The sequence below is a fragment of the Poromitra crassiceps genome (genome assembly GCF_964638095.1).
Source record: "Poromitra crassiceps genome assembly, chromosome: 10".
Lineage (NCBI taxonomy): Eukaryota > Metazoa > Chordata > Actinopteri > Beryciformes > Melamphaidae > Poromitra > Poromitra crassiceps.
The window spans coordinates 9,260,033-9,287,525 of NC_139631.1; the positions used below are offsets into that span (position 1 = coordinate 9,260,033).

At 43.6% G+C, this 27,493-nt stretch overlaps 2 protein-coding genes across 2 annotated transcripts in view; both read left to right on the forward strand.

The window, feature by feature from the left end:
* Positions 1 to 1,079: 1,079 nt before the first annotated feature.
* LOC310783213 (histone-lysine N-methyltransferase EHMT1-like) lies at positions 1,080 to 24,771 on the forward strand. Its single transcript, XM_083644024.1, has 23 exons — positions 1,080 to 1,102; positions 3,062 to 3,478; positions 5,044 to 5,179; positions 6,093 to 6,178; positions 6,300 to 6,513; positions 6,644 to 6,780; positions 7,732 to 7,875; positions 9,626 to 9,909; positions 10,091 to 10,174; positions 10,272 to 10,360; positions 11,450 to 11,556; positions 12,973 to 13,095; positions 13,471 to 13,572; positions 15,240 to 15,344; positions 16,136 to 16,290; positions 17,635 to 17,802; positions 18,337 to 18,481; positions 18,645 to 18,722; positions 19,601 to 19,716; positions 20,568 to 20,654; positions 20,766 to 20,844; positions 22,886 to 23,061; positions 23,925 to 24,771. Exons 2-23 carry the CDS (start codon positions 3,113 to 3,115, stop codon positions 24,022 to 24,024), a joined length of 3,081 nt encoding a protein of 1,026 aa, XP_083500150.1. The 5' UTR covers positions 1,080 to 1,102; positions 3,062 to 3,112; the 3' UTR covers positions 24,025 to 24,771.
* A 2,055-nt stretch (positions 24,772 to 26,826) lies between these two features.
* cacna1ba (calcium channel, voltage-dependent, N type, alpha 1B subunit, a) overlaps positions 26,827 to 27,493 on the forward strand; it is a gene marked incomplete at both ends in the record, with an annotated part of 174,332 nt that continues 173,665 nt past the window's right edge. The window contains one exon of the mRNA XM_083644732.1: positions 26,827 to 27,089. Within this exon, the coding sequence (XP_083500858.1) occupies positions 26,827 to 27,089 (263 nt within the window). The remainder of the gene's footprint in view (positions 27,090 to 27,493) is intronic.

Consider the following 27,493-nt stretch of genomic DNA (forward strand, 5'->3'; position numbering starts at 1 on the left):
GTAATCTGGTGGAGCAGTGACCGGGGGCAGCAGGGAAATTGACCAAGTACAATTGGGGAGAAAATGGTGGTGGGGGGGGGTCATAAAATAAATGGGTAATCTAATTTTGACACTCTTGGATGTTCCTTGTTCAAAGTAAAGAAAGGAAATAAATGTATTTATTCAATAAGGATTGAGAGATGCCAGAGATGTTCTCACAATTGTAACTAATAACAAATTCAATTCTATCGAAATTATATAAAATTGTTGTTCGATGCCTCAAAAGCAAAAAGAAAATCTATATCCAAGCTGAACTCCATTCTTTCCTATCATCAAGCCATCACATTAATCAGAGTGAATGGTGCCACTTACTGGTCGAGTTGCAGCACTGCAGCTACATGCTGGATACAAGTGGATTCATATCAGGCAAACCAAAGTTTGCTTTTCTGATAGAATTTGATTATGCTTTAAATGCACCTCATTCACCCATGTATGGATGTATTAAAATAGATCTCATTCATGCACATGTTGTTGATAGATTTATATTTTAATTTAAGGTGGGCGAGTATGAGATGATTTCCCGCCCTGTTGCCTTCACGTGCTCCATGTAAGCTCCTTCTAATGTCGTAAACAACAACAGGCTGTGCATTCAAGTGCTTTTGGTCAGAAATGGACAGAATGATCTATGCACGCGAGGCAGCAACTGATATATGTTTTAGTAGTGAAAATAAAATGGCTGTCAATGGGTTCAAATAGTTAAACAAACAGCAGTAACGTTAGTTAACGTTATCCTTTGCAAAGAATGTCAAACAACATACCGACACCGTAACAAAATTCGTGCAGTTTACCAACAGTCGCTGACACGGTTTCCATGCTCTCTGCATCCTAGATGTCAAATCAAATGAAAACATAGAAAACAAAGTTTACTAGTTGCCACTTGTATTGTGCTCAACTTTAGTTTCAATATTTCCGACAGCACCCGAAAGCAGCGAAATCCAGAATCCTTGTGCAAACCAATAGGAAGCGGCCTAGCGTGTCACATGACTAGGGCTTCGCGGGTGCGGGCGGAAGTGGAAACACTCACTCACTCACTCGCTCTTCTGTGTGGTGTCGACTGGAGCTGGTAGGATGGAGCTTCACTAACTTTGTTTTCACCAAGGCCTCGTTTTCGCTTTTCTATCTGTTTGCAAACTGTTTGCTCTGTCTGCATGATTCCTCTGACGTCCTTCTGGGTTGAGCTTTGTGTTGCTTTTCTGCCATCTTTAAACCTCCCTTGATAGTGAAAGTAGTTTTCTACTGATGCACAAACGTTAAGTCTCACAAAAGGAAGATGCATGCATAATGTTTACTGAGTAGTTTTTAACAGGGTTAGTTTATCTGAACGGCGGTGTGCGTGGACTACACCGACAGTGGAGGTAATACACTTTTTTCAAAACAGGGGCGGACTTAGTAATTTTGGGGGAAGCATGGACCCCCCTGAATCCCAACCCTCTCGCATTTTAATGCATCCCTTCTAGAAATAAACTTGAGCAGCTTTGCTTTGTTTTGATTTTCAAGTTCTGCTACTGATGCAGTGGAAAGAAAAGTAATCTCACTAAACACAATGGAAACAAGTCAGTAGACTTTATTGTGTTTTATCCTAGTCGGAATGGTTTTTAACAGATGTATTGCTGCCTTACTGCCCAATGGGTTTTAGTTTTATATGTATTTTAACATTCTTTCTAATAAAACAAAAAGGTTTTGCACACTTGGATCCATGCAAGTGTCTTTACTGAGTACCAAGCTTTCGGTCTACACGATCTTCATCAGGGCAAAGTTACAACACAATGAACACAGTCCATTCATGAAGACCAGTGCAATCAGTAAAACAATTCCTCTTGTTCAGATGGCGACTTGGGAAATGTAGTGCAGCAGAAGCTCAGTGTGTAGTTATAGATGCACAGACATACATCCCCACCATAAATGGGAGCTCGGGCTCTGTGTGTCTGTCCCACTGTGACATCATCCGTAATGTCATAAATCCCACTGTGACATCATCCATGATGTCATAAATCCCACTGACATCATCAGTGATGTCATAAATCCTACTGTGACATCATCTGTGATGTCATAAATCCCACTGTGACATCATCAGTGATGTCATAAATCCCACTGATGACATCATCAGTGATGTCATAAATCTGACATCAGTGATGCGGTGGTCTCATTGGCCACACAGCAGCCGAGTTGCGGGCAAGGCGCCGCGCAGCTGCGAATGCGAGCTGCAGGGGCAGCTCAGCGAGCTGCAGGACGGGTAAGGCCGCGAAGTGGCCGAGCCTAGGAATCAAGCGTGCGTAGGTCTATATATGTCTACATCATGAGTGTGAAAGCTCAAGCACAGTGTATACCACTGTAGCACAAAAATGTGCGTAGTTACTAAGGAACGAGTCAAGAACGAACCGCTAGTTCATGAATAGTTAATAGGTAGCCTCGTTTCTGAATGAGATCCTTAATGGTAGTTAGTTAAGAACAGACTTAGTTACCATGTTAACGAACCAGTAGGTAACGATTACTTCCTTAAAAAAAGATTTGTTTTCTTTTCTTTTCTTTAGTATCATAATACCCACCATTTCGAACCGCTAGTTCATTCAGAGTCATTCAGGAACTACCTATTAATCATGAACTCGCGGTTCGTTCCTGACTCGTTCCTTAGTAACTACGCACGTTTTTGTGCTACATTATTGTAAAGTGTTATCACATTTATATTTACATTAAGGGAGAAACAGACTGCATAAACATCAGGGAGGCCGTCCTAAGCATTCTTTCTAATCAAATCAGTCAAAGGAAGACTAGCTGGCGTCTAGGCGTCAGCTCATGGGGATCCTTTTATAAACAAATAAACTCAATCACTAGCCCACTATAGCCTGACTAGGTAGGGGGTGACCAAGACTCAAGGATTTGAAATAATTCATTGCAACAAAAAAGGGATGTACATTTATTAAAAATGAATTTACATTAGTCTTATTCGTGTCTTTTGTGGAGTCCAAGGCAGTCGCCTACTTTTGCCTAATGGCAAGACCACCCCTGTGTCTGAACTCCTCAGGTGCTGTTGAGTCCCACCGGCTCCACTCATCAGCTTTTTTCAGAAAAAGCCATGGATCCCAGTGGCATTGGCGAGGGGCCCGTAACGGGCAGAAGACCCCCCAGCCCCAGCTCCACCCTGGGGACACCCGCGGGAGCCAAGGGCAGTCAGAGGTCCCACATCAAGATCACTCCCTTCCATGGATCGGCCATCGCCAGCAGCAATGGCGGGTTTCCACGCAACAAGCGGGCAGGAGCGGCGGCTGACAGGGCCCACGCATCTCCCCGAGGTCCGTTCTCGGAAACACCCGGCAGCTCGCCTGTCGCCACTGCTGGGAGCTCCAAGGAGCAGACCCTCAGCTCAGCCTCCCTGCGTCCCACACCAATAGGAAAGGCCAAGGCTATGAGCAAGACTGCACCAAATCCACCTGTTCTCACGGTAATCGTTTAGTAGGGTTAGACCCATGTGGGTTTTGGAAGGCAGATTTGACCAGGTTCAATCTGTGTTTTCCCCCCAGAATTTGATTCTTGTCAGAGTGGAAAAGCCTCTGAAGCAGCATTTACAGTAGACATTTAGACCATCACGGGACACTAAAAGTCTCCGCTGACATCCATACTAATAAAATACTTCTACTTCTAGCAGTGAAGCCTGCTGAGAGAAAAAAGTAGTAGGGATTGGATTTTTTGCCAATGTTTTAGATTTTTTCGATACCGATGTGCCTACATTTCCCCTCCACCTAATTTCAGAGAACATCAAGTCTCTCCTGTAGTGGAATTAACACATTATTATGCCTACTCTTATTGTGATGGCCATGGCCCCCTGGCAGACATATTTTAACTTTTTTTTATATTATAATTTTCTTTCAAGCAAAGCTGTAAGATTCATCCTACTTAAACGGGCTTGGATGATGCTCTCCCTGAGACATTCAGTCAAGCATTGAGCTTTTAGGCATAATTAAGGCGACATTTTTTATCGACCTATCATATCGACAGAAATGTTCGTTTCCGGCCGATGCCGATATTTAATTTGAAAGCCTTTATCGGCCGATACCGATGACATGCCGATATCGTCCCTAAAGAGTAGGAACCTCCATCATATTGTAGGTGGATGACATTGAGTTGACTGGCACATAATATGGTTCTATGGGTTTGACTGATATCGGTTTTTATTGTACTTCTGTAGACCAGGAACTGTTTTCAGGGATACAAATGAGTGTGAAAGCATAGTATTTAAGGAAAGTTTGAAACTTAAGGTTCAACCAATATGGGTTAATAGATATTTTTGGAGTGAAGCTGCAGATAGACAGTATTTTGCCCCTGATATTCAATATCTTTACATTTTAAATTCCAAACCATGACACGTATTTAGGGTCTACTACTCAGGATTTGATTCTTGTTAGGGTGGAAAGGCCTCTGAAACAGCATTAGAACATTATAGGACACTCAACTCTTCTTATAGCCCGGATAATAATAGCCCCTTTTCCCATCACTGTCTTAGTGGAAGCCCAGGAACAAATGAATGAATAACGATAAAACATATTGATGAAAACTTGTATGGAATTGGATCAGAATGTCTCACTAGAATCAATTAAAGGTTTCCAATAATAGACAACCAGTGTAGCAGTCAGTCTAACCCTACTTCAAGGGGCGGCTGTAGCTCAGGAGGTAGAGCGGATTGTCCACTAATGGTGGTTCGATTCCCGCCTCCTCCAGTCTCCATGTTGAAGTGTCCTTGGGCAAGATACTGAACCCCAAATTGCTCCCAATGGTGTGCCAGCACCCTGTGTGGTAGCCTGCCGCCATCGGTGTATGAATGGGTGAATGTACCTACTGATTGTAAAGCGCTTTGGATAAAAGCGCTATATAAATGCAGGCCATTTACCATACCAAATGATTCCAATGCGTATTGATTTAATGACTGGATTGCAATTGCCTTCCTTTCGTAATATATTAACTAAAACCCCATGAAGAATGACCCTGTCTTCTCCCCATCCCCTTCCACAGCCCCCTGGCAGAAAGGCGGCCAAGTCGAGTTTCGCAGACGCACCGAAGTCCGAGGCTCCTTCTCTTCGTGCTGCGAAGCTTCCTCCCAGCCGGAAGGGCAAAGGCAGGAGCACCGTCTCCACCAAGCCTCAGCCAGGTGGGTCACTCTCACAGCCTCAGCCAGGTGGGTCGCTCTCATAGCCTCAGCCAGGTGGGTCGCTCTCACAGCCTCAGCCAGGTGGGTCGCTCTCACAACCTCAGCCAGGTGGGTCGCTGTCACAGCCTCAGCCAGGTGGGTCGCTGTTACAGCCTCAGCCAGGTGGGATACTCTCACAGCCTCAGCCAGGTGGGTCGCTCTCACAGCCTCAGCCAGGTGGGTCACTCTCACAGCCTCAGCCAGGTGGGTCTCTGTCACAGCACTTTCAGTTGCAGACTATATTAGATTAAATGGAACTTTATAATCATCCCTGAGGGGAAAATGGGTGGGTGCAAAAGCAGCAGAGTGAAGGACGTGGATACCAACAGAGCAAATACAGAGCACTGATGACAATACAACGAGCAATTCCATGAAGAGAATGTGTTGACAACAGCATCTTCATTGACAGATTGACAGGTTAGAAACGGATGTGCATCCTGTTCACATGATCAGGTATAAAGAGGAACCTATGAACAGAAATGTGTGAATGAAAATGACAAGGAGAATCACTCTTATTGCCACAGTAGGTAATCAGATTACAAACGAGGAATTTGACTTAGTGTAAGTGTGCAGCGTAGCGGTCACATCAATAGTAGAAGACAAAAAATATACAAGATAAAATATCAAAGTGCAGTCCAATATATACAATATACACATGAATTAGACAGTCCTAAAATGTGCATTGTAAGCTCTTCACATGATCAGAAATCATCAATGGAGGGAATTTAGGTGCAGAAATCTATCAAAATGTCTATTATCAGCCCTTCACATGATCAAAATAGAGCATATAACTAGAAATTTGTCTGCAACACAGAGATATTTACAGATGTGTATTTTTGTTATTCCTTACATTACTAAATGTGCTTTTCCCAAGCTGTCAAGAGGAAGAAGAGGAAGATGGGGATGTACAACTTGGTCCCCAAGAAGAAGGCCAAGGTTCTGAAAGAGAAGCAGGAGAAAGTAAGCACGTCCCTTTCACTCCTCCATCTTAGACATCCTACCAGTCACCTTTCAATGACTCAGGAGCCGGGTTCGAACCTCTGTATATTTATTTAAATGATCTCCACCTCTCTCCAATTAGAAAGAGGACCTGGTCACCAGTGTGGAGACAAACCAAGCCGCGGCAGACATAAAACCGCTGATCCCAGTAGAGACTCTGAAGGCGACCGAGGCGACGGCCATCAGGGATGAAGCCACAGAGCTGGAGGACGGCAGCCATGTTGAATACACCGAGCTGGCCTTGGACTGTCTAGACCTGAAAGCCCAGGAAGAGCTGCTGTCACCTGCCTTCTCAGGTGTCCCATGGATCTGACAGTATCTCACATGTACACTAGGATAGTTTCCTGCTTTGACTATAACTAAATATTTGTGTGTGTGTGTGTGTGTGTGTGTGTGTGTGTGTGTGTGTGTGTGTGTGTTTACCAGTGGACTCGGAAGCGGGAGCAACAGACCTGGCTGAGGAGTTGCCACTGTGCTGTTGTCGCATGGAGACTCCAAACAGTGGAGGCAGCATCTCCACAGCGGCTCAGACCTGCATGGCCATGGAGAGCGTGGACGGAGTGGTAAGGCTGGCCTGGGTGGGTGCTAGGGGTTAGACCAGTATCTCGGTTTGGCCATATCCAAAAATCACCTATGAGCCAGTCGGTGTCATCCATCTCCGATATGATGGAAGTTCTTGGTTGATAGAGTCCTAGATTACTTAAAGGAGCTGCTAACCCGTCTAGAACAGGGGTGTCAAAGTCATTTTAGTTCACGGGCCACATGCAACCCAATTTGGTCTCATGTTGGCCAGACAAAGAAAATCAATAATAACCTACATATAAATGAGAAAACCTCAAAATGTTCCTATTTTTTTTGCGTAAAGAGTACATTTTAAGAACATGTTTTCATGTAGGGTTATCTCAGCTACCATGTAACAAATTATCAAATCTGTTGTCTGTAACTGTGCATTAATTGACACTAACTGTGCAATTATCTATAGTAGGGTAATTAAAATAGTTTACCAATTAGTGATGAATACAGAAAACATGAATAGGCTACCGTACTTAATATTTAACTTGCTCCCGAAACCTGGTACCTCTTAGCCTTCACAAGTGCACCATATTGGAGTGAACGACTTCTCAGTGCAATTTACACTTTGCAAAGTCATTCTGTGGGCCGGATTGGACCCTTTGGCAGGCTGGTCTTGGCCCCCGGGCCGTATGTTTGACACTCCTGATTTAGAAGAACTTCATTTAGTAAACTAAAAGCTGGTTTAGAGGCTTTTCCATCCTACCAGGAATAGTCTGGGAATAAATAATTATATAGGAAACAATGAATCATTGTAATTTTTTCGGCATGAAAATGGTCAAATTTAAAAACATTAAATATCAGCGCAAAATACGAGCAATTCAACTCCAAAAATATCAGCATTGGCCTAAGCCCATATTGTTGGAGCCCTAGTTTCTCCAGAGGATCTCATTTCTAAATATCCCAATGGATAGTTGTATTTTCCCACTTGTTTCTCTCCACAGGTGAGTGGTTGCCAGCGTCGAGTGATGAAGCAGGAGATGATGCGGCCCTCCAACATGGTCCACCTCCTGGTCCTGTGTGAGGACCACCGGGCCGGCATGGTCAAGCACCAGTGCTGCCCCGGCTGCGGTCTCTTCTGCAGGGCGGTGAGTGGAGGCAAATCACTCGCAAACAGTAGACCTAATATAGAGCTGACACAGAGATCACTGCTCCAGCTTGCCTTGCATTAGGTTCAATTCTCAACACCGGCCACATGGGTAAGATGGGACATTTTGATTGGCCTTATGAGTTGAATTATTTGCCAATTTAAAAAGCATAAATAAAATAATTTGATATTGTCCTAATAAAGTCAGAACCCCATTTCCATTGTGGCCAATATACGGTAGTTGCATTTATGATTTTTCTTCTTTTTTTAAATCAGATATGGTCTAGTCAGTGATATAATTGATTACATGTTTATTACATTACATTACATGTTTATTAGAATTTGAATATTAAGAATATATTACAGTTGCTCAATAACACAAGCTGACTATAATCTGAATTGATTCGAATGAGACATTTTAATCAGATTCAACACAATTATGCATACATTCTTTCTTCTTCTTTTCTAAATGATGTTTCTTGAGTCTTGAGGAAGGAAGATCCCACACACTGCTCTTGCTCACCATCACAATTTATTGATCATCACACCATAAAAGACTCAAGTGATTACTTTCCAACGCACCTGCATCAGAGAGAATTGGATGTGCGAATATCTCCTTGGAAAAGATCGACTAAATGTTTCAAAAGCTTTTCCACCCTGAAAAGGATCCAGTTCTGAGGGAAACACTGAATCCTGCGAATAGCCTATAGCAGTGGTTCCCAACCTTTTTACACCAAGTACCACCTGAGAAAGTAGTTGGCTCTCCAAGTACCACCATATGACCAACGTTAAAATACAGTCTATTCAGCTATGCACAGTTCACGCAGGAGGCAAATTTATTCCAACCTGCAGCCTATGTGCAACCTGCAGCAGCTGCACTTGTGCTGGGTTGACTGCTGTCTTCACCTCCTTGTGCTTCATCGTTGCTGCTCTCCTCTACTACAGCTCTTTTACGATTCCCTCCCGTTTTGATCCACTTTAGCATCCCTCCTCGTCTTTGTTCACCACTTGTGTAACCATGCGGGGCGGGCAGGTAATTGTGCATGCGCAACAGGTATAGTGTCCGTCAGAAACATTTGTTTCTAAATCTCAAGACAACAAAATAAACCTCAATTTCAATGATCACAAGTTTATTTTCATTCGTAGTATTATTTTGATAGATAAACATGTTTTACAATTGATTTTAAAGTTGGGTTTATTTCATAATTTAAACATTGGGATTCCAGGGATCAAGTACCACCAGCAGGGGGGGCGCAAGTACCACCTACCTTGAGAAACACTGCCAATAATATTAATAATTATTATTATTATTTCACTTTCACATGTTTGAAAACTACTACTAATGACCACCATGGATTTTGCACAAAAACTAAAAAAAAAAAAAAAAAAAAATTTTTTTTACAGAGCCTTCCAAGTACCACCAGCAGGGGGCGCAAGTACCACCTACGGTACGCATACCGTAGGTTGGGAACCACTGGCCTATAGGATTTGTTGACATAAAATGGTCAAAATTAGATGATCATGTATCAGCAGCTTTAATCCAATAATATTGACACCTGCCTTCAAAAGCCCACATGGGGCTGTACCCTTAATGTGAGGGTTTCTTGGTCTGTCCTGCAGGCCTCCTTCATGGGGCGTACTCTTAATGTGAGGGTTTCTCGGTCTTAATGTGAGGGTTTCTTGGTCTGTCCCTCAGGGCTCCTTCATGGGACGTACCCTTAATGTGAGGGTTTTCTCGTTCTCTCCCGCAGGGCTCCTTCATGGAGTGCCGGCCGTACGGCAGCATCTCCCACCGGTTCCATCACAGTTGTGCCTCCGTCTTGAAGGATCGCAAATTTTGCCCCCACTGCGGGGAGGACGGCAGCGGGGCCACGGAGGTCACGGAGGTGTCCAGGCCCGATCCGCCGCCCTCCGTCCCCAGACCGCAGCCCGGCCCGGCTCTACCAGCCAGTTCCGCTGTGCCCGCCGTTCCCCAGATACTCAGGGCGAAGAAGACCAGCCAGCCGCAGGGGACCAGAGACGACGGCCCCAACAGGTGACACAGACATGCTGCTGTTCAGCTCATCAGTTTATAATGAATACAGCAATAGAGTAAGCTTAATTTCCATCGCAAGCCACCGATAGTAGAGCGTTACGTGACTGCAACATTAGTTAATTTGCTAATGTCCAATAGTCAAATCCTATCTGAGAAATTCCATTCTGCTCTCTTGCCGAAGGTTGCAGGGAGAGACTTTGAGCGCTGCAGATCGACTGCCTAAAGAGTCACTGGAGAGCATCCTGATGGCACTGGATGATGAAAAGTAAGGCTGCTCACGCAATCGTAATCATCAGTTTGCAAAAATTGCAGTTTACGATCAGAGGTTGAACTTTGATAAAAAAACTTCTTATTCTTTTTAGCTTGAAACCAAAAAAGGTGAAGTACCCCACCAAGCAGCTGTACATCTCTGCAAAACACGGAGAGCTCCAGAAGGTTATTCATCTCTTAGGTAACCAGTGGCGGCGCCAGAGAGTCTTTTCTTGCTGGTGCTACAGTGGGGCTGAATGATTCACTGATGGTGCTGAGGGATGCACTGAATGGTAATATGTATTTGTGAGGCCAGAGATGCGCAGCGTTCAAAAGTCAGTTTCAAGCATTATGTGCCTAAATAAATAATAAATACCTCTGTAGATTCACAAGCACACGCAATTGATAGTTCTAAAAAAAGAAGTGAACTGTGACAGTATCAACAGTGTCTGAGACAACCCGGACTACACAGAGCATAAACAAACAAACCAACAGAGCTTCCGACCCACAGCACACCATCAGGTGTTGTGTGCTTTTCAACCGAAAGAAATGCAACACAAATCTACAATGTCCACTGTTATTCACATCACATAGACAGGTAATGACAAAAGATACACCGGTATTAAAGTAAAATAAGGCAAACAACAACAGATGCAAGGCTTTACTAGGAGTTTAACAAATCATACTCTGACCATGCCTCAATACCTAGATTAAAGATGACTGAAAATCGAAACCAAAATCAACAGAATCACCGCTCAGAAGTCCAAGCAAAACCAGTAGGCTCAGTTGGAATCGTCCTCCGAGTTGTGTATAGTAAATAAATCTCGCATCTGATGATCCGAGGACAGAAACGGCAAGACATTGACAATGAATAAGCAGAAGTGTCGAGTGGATCTGACCTTAGACCAGCGCAATCAGTAACTTTATACTGCGAGGAACGAGCGTGCTATGGTAATTGTGTGCACTGTCTGACTAGATCAACTGGAGAAACAAGCTGTATTCCAGCGTATACAGAATGAGCAGCTGTAATTTGTATGTAAAACTTCAGTTAATTCCTTTGTGGTGCTATTGAATTTTCTGCTGGTGCGAGCAGCAGCAAGCACCACCTCAGTGCTGCCACTATAGGTAACTAAACGAAAGCATGAGTCTTTTGGCATGGGTGGGAATGGGACCCCTAAATCTCGCTGTAATGGTTCCATGTTGCCTATTGAGCATTATATCTCTCAAGGTGTAGAACACACCACAACAAGGCCACAACACACACCAACTGTCAAACCTCTGTGTATTGCAGTGGATGGAAAAGACCCCAACTTCTTGATGGAGGGCCAAAACAAGCGCACCCCTCTGCATGCAGCAGCTGCTGAGGGCCACCAGGAGATCTGCCACATGCTGGTCCAGGTATAGAGATCTTGATCCTGCCATAGATGCTGTAGCTCAGGCCTGTGCTTCATTCATTTTGGCAGATCCAGTGTCAAGTGTTAGAAGTAGTGGCTCATTAGTTCTCTCAATCATCTCACTACCATAATAAGGGCTTCCGCTCTGTGGAGCACGCGTGGCACACAATTGCTTCGCGCAGTTGAGTGTGAAGCATGCGGCACTACATTTGAGCGCGCCAAGCTAGAAATTATTCTAGTAGTAGTCACCCCTCTTTGACTTTTTGTGCGTTTTCTTGTGCTACAAGATTAGTTCAAAATACATTTATTTGGGATTTGAGATCTAAAAACTACAAAGTACTCTTGTCTAGTGTGAAATGTGAAAGTATATAAAATTGTAAAAGTATAATGTGGAATACCTGTCACCCATGGAGTTAATGCATTTGATTCCAGTGTCTGGGCTTTCAAATGAAAAAATAAAACTAAACTCGGGAGTATACCCTACCTGACTGGTGCCTGAAGATTTTTTATGGCGACTGAAAAACTGGGGATCATACACCTAACGTCCGGGAACGACTGGAATCACAGGTCATCACACACTAGCTGACTCATGTCACTGCAACTGAACACTACCAAACACGGAAGCTAGGCGGTTTTACCTTCAAAATAAAAGCGTTAATTTGTCTGCGTGACTCAGTCACTATGGTTTAGAATTGTCTTTTCGAAGGCACAACATTGTATCTTCACTTACATCAGGTTTCTCTGCAAATGTTTTCTGTATTTCTTCTTTGGTACTTGGGGCATCACACAAAAGAAACGTTGCAATGGTACTTTTATTAAAATTTTATTTTGAAGGTTATAACCGGAAGTTTCGGTTTTATTCTGGCTGGCTTGAAGCTGCTCAACTGTGCTAACGTTATTTATTAGTTGAAACGGTATTGTCGTTGATGTAACGTAATTGAGTCTTCCCTGTATTTTATTCCTGTGTGCCTTGGTATCAGAAATATAAATGTATGAAGAATAACTAGCTAGTCGATTGACTCTTGGTGTGGCCTAAACAATACAGATTGGCTTGTTACTGGACAGCTTCATAGTTTTTCATTGGATATTGACGGCACATTGGAGTTGGCAATTGGTGAGTTTACACTACACGACTGGGTCCAGAATCGACTTGGAAATTCAAATGATTGATATAATCGTTGTGGCTCCGACTGGCGTCGGGAGGCAGTACACACTTGACGATTAGAGTCTGTACCCATTGTACACTAACAGATTTTGGTGCCGACTGCCCACAACAACTGATGACTAGTTTAAACAAAGACAGACTGTGCCCAACTGGAAATCCTGTGTAAAATCGGGGGAAAGTCTTGTAGTGTAACCTCAGTTTAAAACTTGAAATGTAAATCTAGTGTTTTAACTTGACTGCAAAATGTGTGTGTAGGCCGGCGCCAACCTGGACGCGTTTGACGAGGAGCAGCGGACGGCGCTGATGGCTGCGTGTGAAAACAGCCAACTGGACACCGTGAAGTACCTGCTCAGAGCCGGGGCAGCTGTCAGCCACAAGGTGGGGCTGGAGATAAAACACATCTCAGTCAGTGCTACCTGTCACATCAGCCTTATATTAACCAGAGCTCAATGCTTTTGTGCTATTTTTAAAGTCACAATGAAATTAAATCTTCTTAGCTAATTATCCACATCCTAATTTCACACCTTAGTTATTTACATTGCATACTAATAGACCTCCTGGTGGCTAATTCTATTCATTTAGAAGAATCTGGAACTTGTGAAGCTCAAAGGCTTTGAACACTTTTGAACAGTCCTTGTCTGTGCCATGTTATGGAAGCAAAACACTGTCAAAAAGGCCATTTCCTTCCTTGTGACTTTGAACAGTAACAGAAGCAGAGTTTGATGTTCAATGTGAATCATGTTGTCATCCCAGGATATCAAGGGTTCCACCTGTCTGCATCTGGCAGCTAAACTGGGACATTATGATATAGTCCATCATCTTCTCGCCAAGGCATCCAAATACATCAACTGTCAGGTACAAACATACCCGCTCACCTGCTAACCACTGCTTCACTAACTGATTATATGTTCGTTTATCATGTGCTAATGCTGCGTTCCATTCAAGTAAATACGGACAGCTGAGTTTTTCTCTGCCCATCCTAAAGTACTGATCCCCATGCAACAGCTGCTGTTACGTCAATGGTATTCGGCAACGTTAGTTAGCATAGAACTTTAGTAGCTGTAAGTGCATTTCAAATGTATATTTTTAACCTTTTACCAGGTCATGTATGAAACAGAGTGTATTCTGAAAGTGATAACACGTTAAAGTAATGCTGTGTAGTGTTTACAGTGCATGCCACACAAGGGACAACCTCCAGTTCTGAAAAATGAAGCTGATGCGAAAGTAACAAACCTGCATTCTTTCTAATGGCCAGTAGGGACGACTCCACTGCCTCCGAAATGTTAGATTGTATGGAAGTCAATGGGCAAATTACCCTACTTCTCACTTGATTTATGACTTCAGTAAACACGTTCCTAATGAGTTTATGGTCTCAACCGCTAGTATCAAGTCTTCTTCAATACAGTAACAGCATGGTGTTCATTTAGGAAATTATGGTCCCATTTAAAGAAAAATAGACTATACATTAGAGCAGACTATGTTTTTGGGTGTGATTGACAGGTCACCTGTCCAGTGATTGCGCAGCTCGCCGATCATGGACCAATAGCAGGCGACTGTGGGAAACCCCTGGTCTCGCGCTAGTTGCTTCTGGCTCCAAATTAACAGTCAAAATGCCAAACTCGCGGCTTCAAAATGGGAGTCCATGAGCCAATGGGTGGCTACGTCCATATTTCTATACGGGCTATGATGATAATTAAATTTGATGCTAACTGCCTCTTGTAAACCTAGAGGTTGAGAAACCTTGCCTTAACACTTGAACGGGTGTCGTGTTTCACTGCATTTTCTGGCATCTCTGGTAGGCAGCATTAAATCAGTGATGTGTGACTCCCTAAATGTTGTCCAATGTTGACCTAGGGAATGTAAATGAAGGATCAAAAAGGATTAAGCTTAATTTATACTTATTACAAAGTGTCGCTCAGCACATGGTCGCAGACGAAAAAGAAAGTGTCGCTCATGGTGTTGCATTTATGCTTCTCTCCTCGGTTCTACGGTCACGTGACACTCGAACGCTATTAAGTGCAGACAGCCAAGAGAAGAGAGGGAATGCACAGGGAAACCACCTCGGAGGCAAGATGCAACGTACTTGGCTGCAGCCGCATATAAACGACACACAACCACACAACTCACCTCCTCTCTCTCTGTGAAGTTGGTCATGATGTTCTTTGTGATTTTCACGAAGTCATACATCAAGGACAGGCTGATCAAAATAGCGGGGACACGTTCATTCATTTCAATTGAGCGAAAACAAAACAAGGAAGTCAAGCACGTGCCGTCTATATAGCCAATCAGACTTGCGCGATACTATGACATAGTCGGCGACACTAGACATTTCACTAGGTAGCAGACACTGCTCGCCGACACTTGAAAGTGTCGACTCGAGTCCTCATTTCTGTCGGCGACCGTTTCAAAAGTGTCGGCAGACAAAGCATAAATTGGGCTTTAAGGTGCTGGAAACCAGAGTGAAAAACAACATTAACAAGACTTGTAGTCTAGATTTAAGTTGTGTGTTTGTTCCTCTGCAGGACAACGGTGGATGGACTCCGATCACTTGGGCCATCGAGTACAAGCACAAGGAGCTGGTGCATCTGCTGATAGCCAGAGGAGCTGATGTTAACATCAGAGACAAGGTCAGTGCCGGAGACGCGCTGTTCGCTGTACTACACACACACACACACACACACACACACACACACACACACACACACAAGTGTGATCTCATGGAATGCATAATTTTTCTTTCTACTTCACCTCTCAACTGAGTGACAATTTAAGTACATTTACGTGTGTGTGTGTGTGTGTGTGTGTGTGTGTGATGTATATGTATCACCTTGAGTGAGTAGCTCTCAATTCGTTTACTTGATGAATGATGATTAGAGATACTTATAACTCTGGAAGAGTTTACTAATCGCATCATTTTGTGCAGTTTGTAATTATGTCACTATACCATCGATTCTCCTGAATGTCAATCAGTTTTGCAAAGACCAACGCTGAAAACATAATGCAGGCAGCATATACAAAAGAACATCTCATGTGCTTACAAATGTCACAGTATTGATATCAGTCCTGTTATTGATCGCCACAACAGCCTTGTGTCTCATCCAGTCTTTAATGGTAATGCATTGCCTTATAGTAATATTTGTGACTGTGTAATTAATTTGCATTTGGGTATTACAGTTACTTTTGCTATCACCTCTCTCAAATATTAGAATTGATTTTAATGATCTAAAAATATATCCTATCATTAGTTGTCTTCCTCTCTCACTCTGGCCAGCTTAAATGGTAGTAAAGTTGACTTTCTGGGAAGAATTCCTTGGGTAACGCATGGGATTTTGTTGCACAAGTGATGTAACAAACCACTCGTGCCTCTGGGTGAGTGTGCGAGCTCAGCTCAGTGCCTTGATTGTAACCCGATGTCCAGGAGGAGAACGTGTGCCTCCACTGGGCGGCGCTGTCGGGCTGCGACGACGTGGCCCAGGCGCTGCTGGAGACCCGGTGCGACCTCGGCGCCGCCAACGTCCACAGAGACACGCCGCTTCACATCGCCGCCAGAGAGAACCAGCTGGAGTGTGTGATGTGAGTCTGCAGGCGAGGAACACGCTTCACTCTGTGTGCATGGATATGATGCGCTTTGGTTCCATGTGTTTGTCGGATCATTGATCAATATTACTTAAGTTGGCCCATCTTCTTGACCTGAACTGATTCAAAAGCAGTATTTTCTTCACCTTCCACTCCTCCTCATCTTCATCCCAAGTTTCGGTGCAGTGAATGTGCCATGGTCAAGAATAAAATTCTGGGGGAAAGCACTGTTACATGTTTGGCATGAAATTATATCAAATTTAAAGGTACATTCAGCGATGTTTTTGTGTTAAAATAAGTGTTAATTGGCTCTATATTCTGACAGCAATCACTGAAATAGAGTGTTTGGTCAGTGACTTGAAAGTTTTGAAACCCCCAACCCCCCGCTGTCCTCTATCTCTCTCCTGTAGTCCTGCATGCAGGGCAGACGTATCTCCGCAACCCTAACTCGTAGAGACTCACGGATGGATTCGGGGTGAAAAAATACATGTAGTCCTTTAGGCATGGTGATCTGACCTTACGTTTCCCAGAAAATGTAAACTTTTCTCTGATTGCATAGTTTGAGGTCGGTGCCAATTTTGATCTACTTTTAACACTTATTTAACACAAAAACATCGCTGAATGTACCTTTAAAGATTGAATATCAGAGCAAGAATTCAACTGTAGGCTGCAGAGCAGCACACAGCAGCGATTTGGCATTTTTATTTAGTTTGCTAGCAGATGGAAATGACACAGAGGCACTGTCACACAATACAAAGTCAATGGAGAGCGATGAAATATTTTACCCCCCAGGATGGGCGAGACTGGTACTGTGCTCTGTCTCTACTGGTTTCTCCCTATGCTTAATGTCCCATGTGGATCCACCTAGATTGGTGCTGAAAACATCAGATCAGTCTAGTCGTATTGTTAAACTTGCACTATTGTCATTGTTGTTGTTATCCCTAAACATATTTTCCCTTCATGTCACAAAAATTGCATTGCATAATCGTGTAAATATATGGTATAAACAAGGTAGCATTCACATACCACAAATAAGTTGTCTGTATGGGACCACATGACATTTATATTGACATAATATATATATTGATTGCATGCATTTATCTGACACCAGAGAGACTTGCAATGAGTGTGACAATAGATTAAGCTTCCTTCCTTCAGTCGATCGCTAAAAATGACAAGGAAGGTGCTGTTCGTAATATTCCTGTCTCTGTATGCCTGGTGATCATCTAAGAACAAAGCGCTAGGAAAAGAAATGGCGTAAGAGTTAAGGAGGGGAGACCATATCGCTGTCTAATTCCCAGACTTTCTAACCACCGCGGCGCCATCTGTGTCCCCCGGCAGGTTGTTTCTGTCTCGAGGAGCTGACGTCAACCAGAGGAACAGGGAGGGAGAAACCGCTCTGGACTGCTGCGTTTACACCTCCAAGGTTTGGACGGCGCTCAACACCAACAAGAAGCTGACCGACGCCAGGAGAGGCAGGGATTGCCACGTGGAACGAGTCTTGAGCAGGTACAGTAGACGAGAGGACGCTTTCACAAATGCATAGTGATCAAGCTAAAAAAACAAGGCTGCTTTGACAGGGACAGAGATGTTCGGGGAATTTGATCATTTCTTTGGGGAAATCGGGGGGAATATAAGGGAATTTACAAATGGTTTATTTTGCAGGAATACCGCTGAATGTGTTTTGCAGCTTGTTTCTTACATGAATTGTATTAGATGGTTTCCAGCCCAACTGGAGTGAACCAGACTGAAAAACATTAACAAACCAGGAAGAAAGGACATTTTTAGGTCATAGTAATGTATGGTGTGTTTTCTTTTGGACAATAGTTTTTCACCCAACAGTGTTTTCAATATTTTTTTATGTGTAATATGCATTTCTATGGGTATTTTACAGTCAGAAATCTGACTTTAATCTCTGAAATCAAATACTGCAAATGTTTCACATGTGGCCGTAATCCTCTTCCGTAGTATTGACTTATTTTAACTAATAATACTACTACTACTAAGAATAATAATAGTAATAATAAAATGTTCCTTCCCTAGGGACATCTCTCGAGGGTACGAGGCATTTGCTATAACGTGCGTCAACGGCGTCGATGGCGAGCCCTGCCCAGAAAACTTCAAATACATCCCAGACAGCTGCGTCACCTCCCCGCTCAACATAGACAAGGACATCACCCACTTACAGGTCAGACTCCACCATGCTCCCTTCACTGTAAAACGGTCCAGTCTAGTCTTGTTTCTAGTCTGAAAGGTATGCGGCCATAATACTGTCATGGTATGTTGATGTTCCACCAAATGCCAGATATGTCTAAACATAGGTTAATGACAGTCTCCCATCTCTCATTCAGCACTGTGCCTGCACTGACAACTGCTCATCCAGCACCTGCATGTGTGCTCAGCTCAGTCTGCGCTGTTGGTATGACAACGTAAGTTCACGCACGCACAAACACACACACACACACACACACACACACACACACACACACACACACACACACACACACACACAGTCACACATTTGACCTTTGGGAAACGATGAAGTTTACATGATGTTACACATCATGTTGAAGTAGGAAAGTACTTTAAAAAACACACACACAAAGGACAACATTTACTGCAACCGTTTACTGTTAGAAACTGAGTACAATTACAAACACATTATTAAACCATTAATCAAACCAATAACTAACAGCAGTCAACATCAACATAACCATATCTTACTTAGCGGTTGTGTTTCTGTAGTGGTCGCAAAACGTACTTTTTTTGTACGTATTAGCAGTCTGAATTCAACTGAAACGCCACAATTGAAACGCTTGTGTGGTGAGAGATCGCTTTCCTGTTGAAACACCGGTTTAGAACAAAAACAAGTTAGCGTGACTGTAGGCTTACAGTCAAACAAGACTGATCCACATGCATGTCAATGCTTAGATGAATACAGGATCACATTATATAATACATATAATTGTACTGCATGCCTCTCATCAATTAATTTCTTTTTGTGCTTTCTTACATTGCTCATTTATAGTTTGTTTATTTATAGTAGTATAGTCATTAAAAAATCGAATCAAAATCATCCTGGAAGTAAATCAAGTTCCAGTTCCTTAAATTTAGCTTTCTTATAGCTGCACCCTCTGTAAAGAGAGGATGTCCTGTTTTTATCTCTCATAGCATATGGTAACTTAAGTTATTTGTGTGTGTGTGTGTGTGTGTGTGTGTGTGTGTGTGTGTGTGTGTGTGTGTGTGTGTGGGTGTGGGTGTGGGTGTGGGTGTGGGTGTGGGTGTGTGTGTGGGTGTGGGTGTGCAGGAGGGTCGACTCCCGCTGGACTTCTGTCAGCGGGAGCCTCCGGTGCTGTTTGAGTGTAACCACGCCTGCTCCTGCTGGAGGACCTGCAGGAACCGAGTGGTCCAGAATGGACTGCGGTGAGTCCATAGTCCCATAAACACATAGTCACTCAGAAAACAGTTTCTGTTTGCAAAGTTTACGCATTTCAATTGGATGACAAATTCCCACTAGACTGGATTAAGTTGTGTTAAAAGTATCATTATGTGTGGAGTTTGCATGTTCTCCCCGTGCCTCCCGTGGGTTTCCTTCATATAGGAACCCCTTCACCAAAACATGCAATATCCTGGTTGCTGATGTGGTGCCTCCTCTGGTCGTGAAGGGTGCCTGTTCGGAGGGAGGGGAACTCGTTGGAATAGCATGATCCTCCCACGTGCTATGTCCTACCGGTGAAGCTTCCCCTGTCAGGTGAAAAGAAGCGGCTGGCTAACTGCCCATGTCTCGGAGGAAGCATGGAGCCAGTTTTCGGCTCTCCCCAGATCGGCAGAGCGTGGAGCAGCAACCAGGATAAATATAAATTAGCATTAATGGGGGATAAAAATGGGATAAAAAATCGGGGGAAATCGGGGGGGAAAAAGAAAAAGTATCATTATTTGAGGAACTGACTAATAGGACTCAAATAACATTGACTGGATGAATTCCAATGAGTGCATTGGAGGAGTGCGAGTCATCATCTTCCTGTGATTTATCTAAATCTTCTGTCTCTCATTGTCCTATGAAGTAATCCCCATCCGTCTGGTATTGTTATAAAGCGAAAATGGGACTAAGAATTCTTTGGCAACACAGTACTGTTTGAAACAGGCTGAGAGCCTGACTACAGGTACAGGTACAAAGCCACAGCCTCAAACGTTGCTCTGAAATCACCTGCTGCTGTCAGCTGCCAGGTTAGCTGCTGCATTAATGACTGCTGCGTGCTTGTTGTTGGTTCCAGAGCCCGCCTGCAGCTCTACAGAACCCAGAAGATGGGCTGGGGAGTGCGGGCCATGCAGGATATTCCTCAAGGAACGTTCATCTGCGAGTGAGCACAGCCTCTCCTACGAGGAACAACCCGAGTGTCATGTTTTAGCCTGGTGAAATATTGAACGACAGCCCGAGCCCTGAGCTTTCCTCTAACCCCGTGCGTCCACAGGTACGTCGGGGAGATCATCACAGACGGAGAGGCCGACAAAAGGGAGAACGACTCGTTCCTCTTCACCCTTGACAATAAGGTGATTTAATTAGTCGTGAATGTTTATTGATTTAGAGATTTTGGGCAAATATGGTCTCAGTGTGGGAATGAGATACTCTGTTGTGACCTCGCTTTGTGGTTTAGGCTGGTAAGATGGCTGGATATTTACATGAAGAAGAAAACATCTTGCCTAGTTAAACTTGTCTGAGGCTATAACATCAATGACATAGGCCTATATGACATTGCAAACTAGAAGTGTGCTCGGAGAGCGGAGACCTCCGCCAAGGCCAATACTCCAGCCTGCTATGATATGCAGATCAGAACCCTGACCCTGACCCGTCCACATCACTGCAAAGTAACTCCACACTACCGGGGTGTGCCGGGCGACAAATAAACGCACCTTCAAACGAAAAACACACTGTTTACTTTGGGCCTCGCTCGGTGCTGGGAGGTGGTTGTGAAAAATAAATGTTCATAAAGAAACGACACGTTCCCTATTTTGAGTACATGTTTGTTTCTATGAAGTAGCTCCGTTATGAGCGAAGCCTGCTGGCTTCTGTGTTTCTGCCAGTGTTCGCCTGCTGCAGCAGCCTGTCCACTGTCTGATATTCAAGATGCACACAGCCGCAGTACAACTTCCGAGAACACATACCGGCGTTTTTCTTTTTTGATTATTATGCAAAACAAACAAACAGACTGACAAACAAGCAGCACCGAAAAGATAAGCTCCTTGGCGGACGTAGAAAACATCACAGTGATATAGTGGAGCAGATTAAAGAAAAATAGTTCACATCTGGAAACAAGTAGCCTACCAAAATTGGCACAAATACTCCTTGGGAATTGTTCTTTTGATAAAAACCTTTTAGCCACGCAAAATTCCAGCCCGGAAATACTATTTGGGGGCAACTTTGTGTAGAATTGTGCAATATGAATAATCTTGATATCAAACTATACATTTATGACCACAGAGAAGCCAGATTTATTCCACTTACATTTAAACATGGCTCCCATTTCTGCTATTCTTTACCATAAAATGTCACTCTCCACGGTGAAATGAGAACGATTTTGTTTTGTGAACGATTTTACATTAAAAGTGCATTTAATCTGCTCCACTAATAGCGATTCAATGCCTGTACATTCACTTTTTGGTCAAGAGGTGGCACTGCACAGTTGCTCAGCCACACACTGGGCAAGAACGCATTGGATTTGCTGAGCATTATCCATGGTTTTATGATTGAAAAAGAAACGTTTATTGGCTTTTGTTACACGCAAACGTGGTTGCAGACATATATACCAATAAAGCAGAGCAGAACGGCAACCCGACAAAACAAGATGACACAAAGAAAAGAAAAAAAGGCTCAGCACATTATCTTTCTTTCTTTAACAGGCTTACAATATCGTTTTGGGTCTGGAATATTTTAAATAAAAACAAGATAGAATGGCACATACCGTACATTGACATATTCAAGAAATGGTTCCCACATCTTGTTGAAGTTAGCTCTCTTGGAGTGTACTAGACAAGTCAGGAGGTCTAGCGAAATATGTTCCATTATTATCCTATTCCAGCCAGAAGATTGTGGGAGCCTTATCAGAAATCCACTGAAGTAATATATTTATTTTTTCTTGCACAGTATGTCAGGACATTAAAACGTTTTCTATGATGCACACTAGAAAGACAGAGGAGAAATGGCAATGGGTCCAATTCAAGTTCAATACCTAATATAGTCTGAATTTCATGCAGGATAGTTTCCCAATATCTTTGTAATTTGGGGCAGGACCAGAGACAATGTGTAAGGCTGGTTTTATGATTTTTTGATTGATTTTCTATTCATTTCTAATTTATTTACAGATACACAGACACATCCATTAATACCTATGGTAACACAGACATTCCCATTCATACCTATGAACAGTTTAGTATCTCCAGTCTACCTTCCTATGGGAGGAAACCCAGGAGAACATGCAACCTCCACACAGAAAGAACCCAATAGCTGCCTAAAATGTAAACGTAACATGTAGTTCTGATCTTTCCTGACTACTCAGTCCACTTCCGTGTTTTTGGTGTGTTCGTCTCCCGGCAGGTAGGCGATGTGCACTGCATCGACGCGCGCCTTTTTGGCAACGTCGGCCGCTTCATCAACCACCTGTGCGAGCCCAACCTGCTGGCTGTGCGGGTGTTCACCATGCACCAGGACCTGCGCTTTCCGCGGATAGCCTTCTTCTCCAGCAGGCCCGTCAAAGCCGGAGACCAGATAGGGTGAGTTACGGCTGGGCGATAATTCAATATGATCGTTTATCATCTTTATTTCATTATTATCGTGACACATATTTCTGCTGTCTGAATTGATGACGAGCATGATTGAATTGAAAATGAGGTATGGTTGGAATATTATTTGAATATTTCTGTTTTGTTGACATATAATTAACATTCAGTTCAATTAGTTAGATTAATGTGATTTTGTATAGATGAACCATGTGATATTATGTATTGATGTAATTATTATCGAGATATTTCCAACCATATCAACCAGCCCTAGGGTGAGTGGTGGGAAACCGACATTAACAGGGCTTTAATGACTCGCAGAAACCGGGGATGTCCGGCTAGTGCAGCTGTAGATTCGCTGCCTACCAACACGAGGGTCGCAGGTTCGAGCCCCCGTGTTACCTCCGGCTTGCTTGGGCCGCGTCCATACAGGCACAATTGGCCGTGTCTGCGGGTGGGAAGCCAGATATGGGGGATATGCCCTTGTTGCTGCACTAGTGCCTCCTCTGGTCGGTCGGGGTGCCTGTTCGAGGGGAGGGTAACTGGGGGCAATGTTATGTTCCTCCCACGCGCTACTGCTGGTGAAACTCCTCGCTGTCACGTGAAAAGAAGTGGCTGGCGACTGCACATTTATCAGAGAGGAGGCATGTGCTAGTCTACAACTCTCCCCAGATCGGCAGAGGGGTGGAACAATGACCAGACAGCAGGCCAACCAAGAGAAAAAAAACACTCGGACCATAAGTAGTGTTTCCACCCCCCTCCCACCCCCCCCCCCTCCCCCGTTCAGAAAACTTTCTGAACTCTAGCTGAACGTTCTACCAACTGGAATGACGTCTCTTCCTCTTTTCCACTGCCAGGTTTGACTACGGCGATCACTACTGGAACATCAAGAGCAAGCACTTCAGCTGCCAGTGCGGCTCTCCAAAGTGCCGCCACACATCTACTAATAACACCTAGATGACTGTACTAGCACTCCCCCTCCCTGTCTCCACACGCACGCACGCACACACACACACACACACACACACGCACGCGCGCGCGCACACACACACACACACACACACACACAAACAAACTCGCTCACAGATCATAGCAGCGCTTTGATTGAGCAGCCGCCATCAGATATTCACTCTTAAGAGAAGTTCTGTCAGTACTGATTGGTCTGTGTTGATCTTCCAATCCAATTTTGTGAAGTAAGGAAGAATGGAAGCCAGCTACTTGTGAAAATTGTTAGATTCTGCCATCTACCAGTACAGGATCTAATTTATTTATACACTTAGCAACTGAAAAAATACATTATGTCATTTTACCATCTGAACCACACTGCAGGCTGCCTTGAACCAAGGAAAATGAGCAACAGCCATTCGTACTGATCGATTTTTATTAAAGTGTGAAAACACAGTGATGAGTATTATTGGCTCAATCAAAGAATTTTAACAGATTATTTTAACGCTCATGGACCCACTGTAATAATGCCAAGTGTCACATTAGTGGATTCATGAAATGAAATCAAGTTTTTGGTAGACTGTTCTGTTTTATGAACCTCCTTTTTACTACATGTCTAATTAGTAATTAAATACATTTAAAGCAATGTTCTTATTGTTTCTTTTTGTATCCTCTTCACTGGGCAACATTTTTGTGTTGATGATGGAGTGTAGAGGTTATTTCCACAGGGTGATGGAAAGAGACCCACATTAGAGCCTCAGACCCCCTTTTGAGCAGATTTAACACCAGCAAAGCCAAAGATTTTTTTTCATAGCTCTGATTTCGTATTGAATTGTAGAACAGTCTACTACACTGTCAAGATTTATGTCACTGAAAAATAAACTCAAATTGTCCTTGTGCCTCCACCCATTGATTAATTAAACAAAGCAGAAACTAGTACTTCTGATTTCTCTAATACTTTTTGTTTAGCAGACCTGGATCAAAGGGGTTCTCCGCATTTTTATGTCACAGACCCACATTAAGCTATGGACCTCCAATTAATAAGATTTCATGTCAGGGACCCTACTTACTGCTATTACCCCTCCTGTGGTATAAGCCGTCAACAAGAGTTCTCCAAGCATCCCGATGTTGAGCCAACCCCTCCAGTTGTCCCCAGGTGTGACCCATCCTCTTGGCATCTGCATCCAAATCTCTGCGCCAGGTGTTTTGTGGTCTACCCATATGAGGATCTGTAGAACTCTCTTTACTGTATGTGGAGAGGTAATAGCCTGGTTGAAACCATCCGGCTCTGTGAACTCACAAACCGAATGTAAGTTCACGGATCTGCATGGTTAACCAGGCTAATATATAGTATAAGGTAATCCTAGTCAGACTGAAACCTTACATCACAATAGTCATTTGTTAATTGGGATTATTTTATTTCTAGTGAAATAAATTATAGTAAAAACTGTTCACCAATTTGATGGGGACCCCTGGAATCTCCTTAAAAACACATTTGTTTTCTTTATATCACATTCTTCTAATTTGTTGTAGCCTACAACAAATTAGAAAATAAATCTCTGAATATATTCAGACATTTGAGTAGTTTTCACTTATTTTATAATGCGTAATTCATAATAATTCATTGAATTGTTAAATTGATTGCATAGATTAGTTATGGCGCCCATTTACATTTCTTTTCATATTCTAGTTTTCCTTTAGCCTGTTATCCAGCCCCTATGAATAGCAGTTTTCATTCCTTTGGATTTGCATAATTATTTGCTGGTCCAATAACCCAATTTCCCTGTGGTGCTCATTACAGTGTCATCTTGTCTAAAAAGAAACGTTGCAACAAATGCGCGCGTCAACAGAGCCTTTAATTTTGAAAAGCTTGAACGGAAGCCCGGTTTGTTTATTGTGGCTCTAATTATTGCTTATCGCAACCCCTGATCGCAACTTAGTCTATGATCTAACCCCCGCACCCACCCATTTGGTATATCTTTATGTTCTATTGTCGTTGTTGTATCGCATTACTATTTGCAACAACACGATAAAAACGTCTATCGTTCCGGCTAGCTTGACACTGGTGTGTGGTTCTCCTCCCTGTTGCTATGGGAACAGGAGCGGTCCAGGTGGAGCCTGGCGTCTCCTGGGTCACGTGGGGTCTCTCCATAAGCAGCAGTAGAGAAAGTGGTTTCATTCATTGACGTTAGCGCTGATTTGACCAAACCTGTAGCCCTGCAATTTCCTCGCTCAAGTGGATCAAAAACAAGTGACCAAGACCCGTGTTTTTGTAACCTGGACGGTGAGTTGAGGCGGTAAGAAGAAGACTCAAACGAGTCTAGGCGGAACATGAACTGAAACGATGCATTAGTTGTTTTTGGATCTCATTGGCGAGAAAATGTGCTTTGAAGCCATGCTTCGGCGATTCGTGAGGTTACCTCTGCGCAGTCTTCTATGTTAACTGACCTGGGGGGGGGGGGTTTCAGTGGTTTTGGTAAAGGCATGGACTTGTAGCGACATACACCAGAAGATAGAGCAGTCAGCCCGAGGAAGGGAGCAACACCCATGGAAAAGGATGCATCATGGAATCTGAAAATATAAACTTTGAGCAACATTTCCATGTCGGGGAGATTGAAAGCATGGCAAGCCAGAGCGAGGAAGAGATCGCTTTATGGTGATGTGAATGTTTGACTCTTCTCTTGGACGTTACACACAACTGAAGGAACTGGTGGCCACCGGGACGACTGTGTGTGTTGTGATGCTTCTTCTCCATCTCTTCTCTGCTGTCAGTTTTGGTTTCTCCAGCAAGATAACCCGCGCTGCTATCCGAGAATGGCTCGCTTTGAAGACGACCTGTCCAGCCGGTATGGAGGCGGCTGTCCTGCGGGCCCGGCCAGAGGGGCCAGCCGGCAGACGGTGCTGCCTCCGGGGGGCCAAAGGGTGTACAAGCAGACGATGGCCCAGAGAGCCAGGACCATGGCCATTTACAACCCCATCCCCGTCAAACAGAGCTTCCTCACCGTCAACCGCTCTCTGTTCATCTTCAGCGAGGATAATTTCATACGGAAATATGCCAAAAAGATCACCGAATGGCCATATCCTTACAGTCCACCAGTCTACAACCTAGCCCCCTATACGTTCCATCCCGTATGGTGAGACCGCCACGCCGAACTCCATTCAAAATGTCACCGTTTATTGTCTTGTTTACCACCCGGCAAAGGTTCATAGCCGAGACAACATAATTTAAGATCTTTTACGAATCATTAGAAGGCACCCTTAATTTCGGCATGCAGGCAACACATAACGATGCACTTATTTAAGTGCAATTTCAACTTTTATAGCCAATTGGTTCGCCTTTTGTTACCTCAAGCCTAAACCACTTAAGCCTAAACCACTGTAAGATTTCATTGTGATAAAGAACTCCTTGGGCGATATTCGATGGGCCGAAATTACTAGTAGCTCTTCGGATGTCAGAAAAGCTCTTAGGCCATGTGCTACG

Bases quoted from the DNA above. Each gene is read 5' to 3' on its own strand.
- LOC310783213 (XM_083644024.1), top strand. From the start codon at position 3,113: ATGGATCCCAGTGGCATTGGCGAGGGGCCCGTAACGGGCAGAAGACCC. The intron at 5,180-6,092 runs GTGGGTCACTCT...GCTTTTCCCAAG, and splicing joins CTCCACCAAGCCTCAGCCAG to CTGTCAAGAGGAAGAAGAGG. The intron at 10,361-11,449 runs GTAACCAGTGGC...TGTGTATTGCAG, and splicing joins GAAGGTTATTCATCTCTTAG to TGGATGGAAAAGACCCCAAC.